Source organism: Entelurus aequoreus, unplaced genomic scaffold (assembly GCF_033978785.1).
Source record: "Entelurus aequoreus isolate RoL-2023_Sb unplaced genomic scaffold, RoL_Eaeq_v1.1 HiC_scaffold_41, whole genome shotgun sequence".
Lineage (NCBI taxonomy): Eukaryota > Metazoa > Chordata > Actinopteri > Syngnathiformes > Syngnathidae > Entelurus > Entelurus aequoreus.
The window spans coordinates 249,811-261,904 of NW_026907973.1; the positions used below are offsets into that span (position 1 = coordinate 249,811).

The window sequence follows — 12,094 nt, forward strand, 5'->3', positions numbered from 1 at the left end:
TTGAAAGAGCCCTAAAATAATAATAATGGAGGTTTAGTATAGCTAGCAATATGGCTAGCTGTTCATCAGCAGTTCATTTGCACATGCACAACTTTACATCTTGTCAGCAGGTTACAGTCACACATTCCCAGCAAAACTACCACTATTACACCCTTTAAGATACAACAACGTGCAAGTAGACTGGAATATGCTTACCTTCATTAAGACGGATACAGTCGCAGAGGTCCGGCGGTGATGGCCACGTAGATCACAGAAAAGGCGGGACTTTTTTTGTTTTGTCCCCAACTCTATGGCCACCCAGCTGATTGTCAAAGCTCATGACACAATGTTGTGTAGAATGTCTGTGTTACTTACCCTCAGGAAAATCCTGTGATTTAACACATTTGTTGAAATCATTACACAAAACATGTGTGGATTTCCAACACATTCCTTTTAAGAGTGTGGAAACGGGGTTTGTATACACACACATATTTTAGACCACAGTAACACTCCAGTTTGAAAAGTAACACTGTTGACATAGGAAAATAAAACTATACTTGAAGTGATTTTGTCATTTTTAATGTTAAACAACTTCCATGTTTAAAGTCTTCCTTAGAAAAGGTAAGCAGGCACACATGCAGCAGAATGTGTGGCATTTTTTAATGCCAAAATATTGTGTCCAAAAAACACACAAACTCAGTGTCATGTTCTAAATCAGAAATAAAAGAATAAGACCGGGAAATATTTTCACACATTCATGAGTTAGTCACTCCTCTGTTACACAGAAATATCCTGCAGTTATCTTGCCATATATACAGTATGATTGCTGTGTGGATTTACTTGTGTTCAACAGGACGTTACACGGCTCCACCAAGAGGTGATGGAGGATGCCAGAGACATGGCGGAGTACAGGAGGCAGGAAGAGTCTCTGCGAGCGGACAAAAGAAGGCTGCAAGAACGGCTGCAGGGGGTCAGGGACACCCACTATGCGGTCAGGGACACCTACCGTGCGGTCAAGGTCACCTGCGTGGAGAAAAAAAAAGGTCAAAGCTAAGATTCGCATTGTTGAACTGAAATGTAAGGAACGTAGATTCTACAATCTGACATTACAATATTGTTGTTAAGTTTAAGCAATCTCTTGCAGTGGATCAGCTGCACACCCAACATGAGCTCGCACAACTGAGAAAAAGGTATGACTACTTGAGTGGGCTGATAATTAACGGTTTCATTTGTAACTTGTATCTTACCTTAACTGAAATTAAAAGTATTTCCGTTTGGAGAGTGAATCGCAGCGCAGGGAGCGGCGGAGTGAGTAGCGGAGATGAAATACAAGTGTCAGTTAAGGTAAGCTACAAAAATACAAGTTACAAATGAAACAGTCAATTATCAGCCCACTCAAGTCGTCATACCTTTTTTCCAGTTGGGAGAGCTCTTGGTTGGTTTGCAGCTGATCCACGTTCCGTACATTTCAAGTCAAGCTTTGCAGCAGATGCTGAGCGGGAGAGGAAAGGACAGAGAGCCTGAAAGATGAGCCGAAAAACAGAAAAATAAAAGTCTACTCTGCTCAAGTATGATTTTGATTGATTGAGACTTTAGTAGATTGCACAGTACAGTACATATTCCATCCATCAGTGGTCAATTGACCACTAAATGGTAACACCCCAATAAGTTTTTCAACTTGTTTAAGTCCACGTTAATCAATTTGTGATATGTTGGAGCAGCAGGCAGCTATATACTCTGCATTGACCCACAACACCCTGAAGACAAATGTCAGACATCATCAACCTGTCTGATGATGACGTGAGAGTGGCAGAGGAGGTCCTCCAGGTGCTTAAACCCCTCAGAACTGTTCCATCTCTACTGAGCACTGAAACGTCACCATCTGTGTCAATGATCCTGCCACTGAAAACAAGGATTGTACAATCCATGACTCCAAGTGTGGAAGACAGCAGCATCACTCCAGATGTCAGGCTTTATTTCACTACCTATGTTTCAAGGAAGATGATGTGCCTTCTTATGTTGCACTTTAACTTGCTTTTTATTATTGGTCCAAGTTTAAAGAAAGGAGAAGTGTCTTTTGATGTTGCACTGTTTTTCATTAATTATGTTAAAAGGAAGATAAAAATGCATGCCATGAATTGATTAACGTGGACTTAAACAAGTTGAAAACTTATTGGGGTGTTACCAATTAGTGGTCAATTGTACGGAATATGTACTGTGCAATCTAATAAAAGTTTCAATCAATCAAAAAGTCAAGTTGATCAACAAATTGTATTATTCTCCAGTGCAATAACAGTACTGAAATGAAGGCTAAAAGGGCATTAATGGGAGCTTTAAAAAAAGAAAGAAAAATAGAATTAAATAGTTACTTTTCACAGTAACGCATTACTTTTTGGTGTAAGTAACTGAGTTACTTTTGAAATAAAGTAACTAGTTACTGGTTTTCAGTAACTAACCCAACACTGGTCACGGATGGGTTTGGGAAGAGTGTTCCAGAGGGTGGGAGCAGCGATGGAGAAAGCTGTCACCCCAGGTCCGAAGCTTGGTTCTGCATGGTGGGGAGAGCAGGTTGGCATCAGAGGAGCGGAGGCTGCGTGAAGGTATGGAGGTGAAGCAGGTTGGTGAGGTAGCAGGGGGCCTGCTTGTGGAGGGCTTTGTGGGTGAGGAGGAGGATTTAAAGTGGATCCGGTGAGGACTGGGGAGCCAGTGGAGTTTCTGGAGGACTGGGGTGATGTGCTCACGGGAGCGGGTGTGGCTGAGCAGGCGGGCGGCAGAGTTTTGAATGTATTGGAGTTTGAGAATTTTGCAAGATGAGTCGTAGAGGATGCCGTTACAGTAGTCAAGTGTGGAGGTGATGAAGGCATGGATCAGGGTTTCAGCGGCAGAGAAGGATGGACGGAGACGGGCAATATTTTGGAGGTGGAAGAAAGCAGTTCTTGTGATGTGGTTGACCCGGTGTTGAAAAGAGAGCTTATTGTCCAGAATGACTCCGAGGTTGCGGATGTGAGTGGATGGGGACAGAGTAGAGTTGTGAGCAGTTTTGGTGAGGGATTTGGGGCCCACGATGAGCATGTCAGATTTGTCAGTTGAGTTTGAGGAAGTTGGAGTGCAGCCATGATTTGATTTCAGTGAGGCAGTCGGTCAGGGTGGAGAGATTTTGTGGAGATGTAGCTGGACATCATCTGTGTAGCAGTGGAATTGGAGGTGATGGCGGCGGATGATGTTACCGAGGGGGAGCATGTACAATGAAGAGAAGTGGACCAAGCACCCAACCCTGGGGGACACCTAGTGACAGAGGGGCAGTACTACCTTTAGAAGAAAGTATGTATTGATGTATTACAGTACAAGGACAGAATTACTTACATAATATACTATCTTTAGATGAAAGTGTAAATACATATGTATATACTATATTTAGCAGTATTGATGTACTACAGTACAAGGATAGAAACATGCTATATTTCCAAGAAAGTGTATGTATTAATGTACTACAATACAAGGACAGAAATACTTCTAATATACCAACTTTAAAAGACAGCATAATGATGTACTACCAGGACAGAAACACATGTTATACTATCTTTACAAGGAATGGTAAGTATTGATAAATACTGATGAAATATACTATCTTCAGAATAAATCCCAAGTACTGAAGCACTACAAGGACAGAAATATTTCATCCTGCATGACTTGTATTTAACTCCTGAGTAAACACTGCCCCCTGGTGGACTCTTTCACCACATACCTTGTCTCCTTTGGTTCCACTCAGACCTTGAGCACCTGGAACGCCCATCGGTCCTCTCTCTCCTTTGCTTCCCTGTCATATATGAGAACAATGAATAAGTATTGTACTTTCAACACAGTCTTTCCCACTATTCCTTGTGGAGCCACTGGACCGCGCTGACCTCGGTCTCCCTGCAGTTACACGTATGAGGTGAGTACCTGGAGTCCGTGTTATTGACTAAAGTATTTACCTTGGGACCAGGAACCCCAGGCTCGCCCTATAGTAATAAGTCATTTCAGGTGTGCAGTAGACAAACAGTCTAATCGATAAGCACTGGATTTGTTTAGGTACTTACCAAAGGTCAAGGGTCACCGGACATGCCGGCATGACCTCTGGGACCAGGCTCGTCCTAGCAAGAGAAAAAGTGGTTAAAAGTGAAGTGCATAATGTCAAAAGTTTGATTGAATAGTGCTTACTTTAACTCCAGGTCCACCTTTGGCTCCTGGACTAGCAGGTAATCCTAGAGAGAGAAACGCAGCACAATCATACACATGTACTAGAACACTCTTTATTTAGGACCACATGTTACAGTGCATTTTAATGTACAATCACCTCATGATAGTATTACACAATTCCCTAAGCCAGTGATTGTCTAACTACAAAGAATGACATAAATATGCAAACAGTGTTACTGTTCAAACTGTGGCCAAAAATATTCAATGAATACTTATGGCCACTACACAACTGTATTTCAATGTTGGTCATTATGGTGGTACTTGGAGAGCAAAGTTGTTTTTCCTGAAGTGGTACACATACATATATATGAATGTCAAATTTGATCTATTTTGTGTAAATGATAGCAACATAAATGTTTGTCAACATTATTATGCTGCAAGCAACTTTTTTTATGCATAAATGTTGATTTCTGAAAGTAAAAACATTTTCTAATTGGCTAAACTGTTTGAAATTATCAATTCAATCTGGGAAAATGGTTAAAAGTACAAAAACCCTTAAATAGATATCTTTATTAAGAAGTTTTCTAACCCTTTTTTTTTTTTTTTTTTTTTTTTTTTATAAATTGTATCATATTTTTTAAATAAGTTTTAATACTTTGTATTTGCTTTTATTTTCTTTCCTTGACATGTTTTGTTCAACCTGATGGATGTGTTAAATTGTTGAATATAAAAAACAAGTTTAACAAACTATGCTATATATATATATATATATATATATATATATATATATATATATATATATATATATATATATATATATATATACATACCAGAGGTGGGACCAAGTCATTGCTTTGCAAGTCACAAGTAAGTCTCAAGTCTTTGCCCTCAAGTCTCGAGTCAAGTCCCGAGTCAAGTCCAAAGTCAAGACTGGAAAGTCTCAAGTCAAAGTCCCAAGTCCTGCATTTTGAGTTTAGAGTCCTTTCAAGTCCTTTTGACCACAGACTAATATTTTTACACAGATTGTGTATGCTTTTAAACCGCTGTATTTATTTATTAAAACACGTACATTTGAAATAGCAGGAAAGAAAATAGTACTGACATTGCAATTCATAATAGCACTATTAACCAGTCATTTTAATAGTTTAAACAATTTTAAACATTTAACTCATTCCTTTACAGAATAAACACATTTGCAAAAACAAGTGCAACTGTACTTATTTGTACAAAAGTGCTAACATTGTATTTCCATGGCATATTGCATTGTAACTAGTTCCACAGCAGTTTCTATTCTGTTCTTACCTTATCTCATTGATCTCATACTGTATGTGTGTTGATGTGTGCATACACATAAAAAACATAACAAATACATGAACATAATGAACAGAGTTGTACTTTTTAGATGTCAGGGCCCTATGCAATATGTACACATTCTTAATATAGTATACATTTTAACTGACCTTTGACTATGTTTGTCTTTTTGTAGGTGGCTAAAATACACGGTGCTGCTGACCGCCGTCTAACGTTATGTTATTGTGTGTGATACATTGACTAACGTTACGTTATGTGTAGGTACCTCATGCAACCCTGCTTAAAAAAATCACTTGATAAAAAGTTTGAATAAGGCAGCAAACTGCAGTGGACGCAACAGATTGCCGTGTTTGCAATGACGTTATAACCATAGACATCTTATAAGTAGACGCAGTATTGGTTGCTGTGACGCGAGCAATTTGCATCTTGAAGTGGTGATGAGGAGCCTGCGAGCAGCCTAAACTGACAGTTGACAGGTAGAAAACAAAGATGCCGGGCTGGTGTTCAGCATTTTCCTGCTCAAAATGAGCGGACTGTTGAAAATAGGAACCGGGGGATTACTTTTCACCAGTAAGATTTAACATGAATGTACTATTGGTTGTATTTTATGAAAATAACATTACCGCAGAGTTGAGAAGGAGCAAAGATCTTCAATATTTGTATGTGGAAAATCACAAATAAATCTTCTGGGGGAGGATGACGCCCCTACAGGGGTTTGCTTTACAAACTTTCAGCCCCACCTAAAACAAAATTCACCAGCCGCCACTGATTATGATGCATTCTCATTTTAGGCAAAATATAAGACAATACTTTCTTAACAGTATAATTGTAACCAGTAATAAGTCTTCAAGGACGGCGTGGCGAAGTTGGTAGAGTGGCTGGGCCAGCAATCGGAGTGTTGCTGGTTACTGGGGTTCAATTCCCACCTTCTACCTTCCTAGTCACGTCCGTTGTGTCCTTGGGCAAGACACTTCACCCTTTGCCTCTGATGGCTGCTGGTTAGCGCCTTGCATGGCAGCTCCCGCCATCAGTGTGTGAATGTGTGTGTGAATGGGTAAATGTGGAAATACTGTCAAAGCGCTTTGAGTACCTTGAAGGTAGAAAAGCGCTATACAAGTATAACCCATTTATCATTTATTTAACAATATTCAAATACTAACATTGTTGGGTAAGACAGCATTTGGTTTTATTCTGAATCCAGTAAAACAGATTGGTGGTTTTAGCTGATATAAAGACTTTCAGGTGTTTATATATGTTTAAGTATTTGGCAGACGCTTTTATCCAAAGCGACATACATAAAAAATACATATAAAACAATCACTGTAAACATGATCATTTAAGGGAAGTATGTAATACAAAATATCAATACAAAGTGTCACGACAGAATAAACTCTCTGCTGCTGCAGCAACAGAGATACAGTCTATAAGATATATAGATATCTAATGTATTCATACATTGTTTATGTAGCATGTATATATAATCTAATCATATTGTTTCTTCAACTTAAAAATAGCTGACCGTTTTTTTCCCCCTTCTCTGGGATTATATTCCCAGTTTTGATCTTGGACGTCTGGTCACTTATAGCGTATAAGAATATTATATTACTGTTAAGCAAACTATGAATAATAAAACATGTGTCCGTTATCATAGCTACACGTATGACAAAAAAAGCGCGTGAAAATGAGTGGTATTCAGTGAGGTAAGATGAATTAAATGCGCTGACAGTTCATTGCTCCTGCCAAATGAATTGCACTGAGTGGAGCGGATCACCACTCCAAGATGGCGGCCCCGCGTCTCGTCTGCGCCAGTAAGCAGTAGCGCTCAATGCTGCGTCTACTTATAAGATGTCTATGGTTATAACGTTAGCAGTGAGTTTACAGCCTCACTCATTTAACTACACAGCAAATAAAAGTCACGTTACTTAGCCAATAAACGTTATCTTACATTCAAAACTTACCCTTCTTTGTGCAACTTCAAATGTCCAACCAAGTTGGAAGTTGTTGCGTCTCCGTCTGTAATATTCCAACTGCGTGATTTGCATACGGCAATTCGTTTTTTGTTGACCAAGTCGTAGTTTTTATACCCGAACGAAACCAACTTTGGTATAAATCTTTCTCACTGGCGCGTTGTTTGACAACTCTTGTTCGGTGGTTGTCCTGCAATTTGATTGGCTGAATGCTGTGTGATGAAAACAATGTAGATCTTATTTGATTGGCTGTTGTACTGAGAGCACACACGCTGACAGGAACAACACGCTGATAGACAGACAGACACGTACAAAATGAAAGCTACGGAGCGCTCCCAAATAACTTTTTAAGCTTTAGGTTTTGGGGAAAGTAGCAAGTCATGTCAAGTCAAAAGGCTCAAGTCCAAGTGAAGTCACAAGTCATTGATGTTAAAGTCTAAGTCGAGTTGCAAGTCTCTTTACATTTTGTCAAGTCAAGTCTAAAGTCATCAAATTCATGACTCGAGTCTGACTCGAGTCCAAGTCATGTGACTCGAGTCCACACCTCTGGAAGATTGCATACAAAACAACCGCTACTTAGGAATACAGTATTTATTTTGAAACCGCACAGAAACCGGAAGCAGCCTTAAATGGCAAATAAATACTTTTTTAAAAAAAAATACTTTATATACATCAAAAATATCAATCCACGATACTGATCATTCTACGTTTTAGTGATACAACAAAAAAATCTAAATTAAAAAACAAGTTAAAAAAGCCATCGTTAACACGCAAGTCACTTCCGGGACTTCACGTTTTGTGATATTTGAATGTTTTATGAATCTGTTGTATAAAAGCTAGCTTATCTTGAGGGAACAATAATATAAACACAAAAAAGGGGGTATATTTAACAAAAAATCAGGGCGTATTACCGCCACATTTCAACCACTTTCACGAATCTGTCAATGCAATGAATGACGCACGAGGGCTGGAGAATGTTTAAAGAACATTAATTTCCACTGATAGGGCCTAGGTTTAAGAATAAACTTAAACATTTACAACAATATGAATGAAATTAAATATAAACAATACATCCTAATTATAAGAATAAACTTAAATATCACTGATAACTTTTTAAATGTACTTTCAGTCAACCTAAACAATTTAGTAAACATCAGTGAAATGATCTTCTTGAAACATTCTCCTCAGTACAAAACAAGCACTTCTTTCCCTCGCTTTCCTCACCAGTTGCGTCTTCTGAGTCCACACAGGAGCTGTCTTCCTTCCTCTTAGCAGCATGTCAAAAGGAGGGACGCTCAAACATTTTGAAGCATGTGCTCTGAGCAGGTGAACAGGTGAATTCAATCAAAGCAGGTGGAGATGTTCAGCCCTCAGCTCTCACTGTTGCCCCTTCAGGCCTGGAGTGTGCTCTACATGCTGCTCTGTACTTGGACTTGACAATATGTAATATGTACACACTGCAAGTATATATATCATGTAGTAACAGACACCTTCATAACAATATGTAATATGTACACACTGCAAGTATATATATCATGTAGTAACAGACACCTTCATAACAATATGTAATATGTACAATATACACACTGCAAGTATATATATCATGTAGTAACAGACACCTTCATAACAATATGTAATATGTACAATATACACACTGCAAGTATATATATCATGTAGTAACAGACACCTTCATAACAATATGTAATATGTACAATATACACACTGCAAGTATATATATCATGTAGTAACAGACACCTTCATAACAATATGTAATATGTACAATATACACACTGCAAGTATATATATCATGTAGTAACAGACACCTTCATAACAATATGTAATATGTACAATATACACACTGCAAGTATATATATCATGTAGTAACAGACACCTTCATAACAATATGTAATATGTACAATATACACACTGCAAGTATATATACAATGTAGTAACAGACACCTTCATAACAATATGTAATATGTACAATATACACACTGCAAGTATATATATCATGTAGTAACAGACACCTTCATAACAATATGTAATATGTACACACTGCAAGTATATATATCATGTAGTAACAGACACCTTCATAACAATATGTAATATGTACAATGTACACACTGTGACTTCAATAATAAATATGGCAGTGCCATGTTGGCATTTTTTTCCATAACTGGAGTTGAAGTTGTTCTCTTATTTTGGTAAAGCTTGTTACATTATTTAATGCATCCAGCATCACAACAAAATTAGGCATAATAATGTGTTATTCTACGACTGTTTATATCGGTATCGGTTGATATTGGTATCGGTAATTAAGAGTTGGACAATATCTGATATTGGCAAAAAAAAAACATTATCAGACATCCCTTTGTATTGAATGAATAGAGAATCCTTTTGAATCGGGAAAATATCGTTTTTAAATTGAGAATCGTGTACAATAGAAGAAAAATCAATTTTGAATTGAATCGTGACCGCAACAGTCAGAAGTTTACAAGCAGGATGGAAGCAGCAAGCGAGGTAAGAAGGAGCTATTTTCTTTACAACTTGTTTCAACTTGAAATCAGAGATGACAGATCTTACTTTATCTTCCTGGTTCTTGTATCACTACGTGTTTGATTGAGACTTTTATTAGTAGATTGCACAGTGAAGTACATATTCTGTACAATTGACCACTAAATGGTAACACCCCAATAAGTTTTTCAACTTGTTAAAGTCCGGGTCCACTTAAATCAAGTCATGATACAGATATATACTATCATCATAATACAGTCATCACACAAGACAATCATCAGAGTATATACATTAAATTATTTACATTCTGGGATGGGGGGGTTAGGTTTGATTGATATCAACACTTCAGTCATCAACAATTGTATCATCAGAGAAATGGACATTGAAACAGTGTAGGTGTGACTTGGTAGGCAATGTACAGCAAGTAGTGGACACACACAGAGATCAGAAAGCATAAGAAAAAGTATCTACCTTTGATAACATTTGATTTTTTTTGGATTTTTTTTATAATGAATTTTAATCAATCAACAAACCAATACACAACAATGCAATCCAATTCCAAAAGCAAAGCCGCCCCAGCAACACTAAGAACAACAAGAAACAGCAATTGAGGACACAAACATGACACGGAACAATCCAAATGTAGTGAAACAAAAATGAACATCGACAACAGCAATACTAATAATTTCAACATAGTGATTAAAAATCCCTCATTGATATTAAAAACATGAATAAAAAATAAAATGAGAAAAGAACAATAGTGTGACAGTGGCTTACACTTGCATCACATCTCATAAGCTTGACAACACACTGTGTCCAATATTTTGCACAATGATATAATAAGTCATATTTTGGTTCATTTAATAGTTGAAACAAATTGAAATAATGGATCCCATATTCCAATATATGACTCATTATCTAAACTAAATGCAGTTTGTTCTACTGATATCATCTCCATAGCTTGTGTGCACCAGTCAGTATGAGTTGGACTATCAACATCGATCCATTTTTTAAATATTACCCTTTTTGTTATGATGCATATTGAAAGAAAAGCATTTTTACTCTTTGACACGTTACTAAATTGATGGAGATCCCCAAGAATACAAGTTTGCAGTGTCATTGGGATGTTTATATTAAGGACTGTGATTGCTTCTTTTGTTGTTTTCAACCATAACTCTTTTATTCTCGGACATTCCCACAATAAATGAACAAGAGTTGCCTCACTTCATACATAACTTGCTATCTACCACACTAATTTTAAACAGCTGAGAAGATGTCAAATACAATCTATTCAATATCTTAAATTGAGTCAGCTTATCTTTAATGCTTCTAAAGGGCTTCTTGGCATTTTTCCAAATATTCCATGATATGTCTCTTTCATCTAAAATGTTGAAGTCCATCATCCATTTCCCAACACATGCATCATTTGCATTTCTAGTGTGGTGTTCATTTTTTATTCCATAAAATAGTTTAATTCATTTCTTAAATGTATCTTGATTAAAAAGTGCATGTTCTAGTTCATGGCTATTTAAGGACATACTTTCAGAGGATATGCATTTATTTACAGCGTCTTTTAAAGAGATCAAATGTAAAAAATGATTTCTGGGTACATTATATTGATCAACTAAATCATTGAACGGTTTAAAAGAGTTTTTATTAATAATATGATGATGTTTAGTAATACCGCTGTCTTTCCACGTTGTCCATTTAACCCAGGGGTGTCCAAAGTGCGGCCCGGGGACCATTTGTGGCCCGCAGTTCATTTTTAACGGGCCCACGGCACATTTTAAAAATACGAATGAAAAAAATTTAAAACATGATAAGTGGTATAAAAGAGCAACCAGGTGAAATGTAACAAGAAAATATCGCAATGTTTACTCTAATAACACAAAGTTGCCATGCAGGCGTTTCTTTCTTTAAAAAATAATGAATCAAAATCAATGTCATTATGAATTATTGACCTATTCAAGGCTCTGTAACATTGAATATCAATGGCGCTACTATCGCAGACAGTCTGGACATAAGTGGTCATTTTGATGAACATTTCATCCAGTCTGTACAAACCCTGAATAAAAAGTCCCTCAAAATCAGTGCAAATAATTGTCATTTATTCATATGGACTAATTTTAGAATTAACAAATGAA

At 37.2% G+C, this 12,094-nt stretch overlaps 1 protein-coding gene across 3 annotated transcripts; it reads right to left on the reverse strand.

The window, feature by feature from the left end:
- Nucleotides 1-599: 599 nt before the first annotated feature.
- Nucleotides 600-8,730, reverse strand: LOC133645323 (uncharacterized). 3 transcript variants are annotated; one of them, XR_009824999.1, is made up of 6 exons: nt 8,661-8,712; nt 4,180-4,223; nt 4,059-4,112; nt 3,725-3,796; nt 2,436-3,264; nt 600-1,002 (listed from the first exon to the last, which is right to left on the reverse strand). XR_009824999.1 is itself a non-coding variant. In XM_062040211.1 (4 exons), the coding sequence occupies exon 4, from the start codon at nt 3,049-3,051 to the stop codon at nt 2,446-2,448; it is 606 nt and encodes a 201-aa protein (XP_061896195.1). In that variant the 5' UTR covers nt 3,052-3,264; nt 3,725-3,796; nt 4,059-4,112; nt 4,180-4,197; the 3' UTR covers nt 2,161-2,445. The 3 variants fall into 3 exon arrangements, 1 of the variants encoding a protein (XP_061896195.1); XR_009824998.1 differs by lacking the exon at nt 600-1,002 and having other exon boundaries at nt 2,161-3,264; nt 8,661-8,730; XM_062040211.1 differs by lacking the exons at nt 600-1,002; nt 8,661-8,712 and having other exon boundaries at nt 2,161-3,264; nt 4,180-4,197.
- Nucleotides 8,731-12,094: the final 3,364 nt, after the last annotated feature.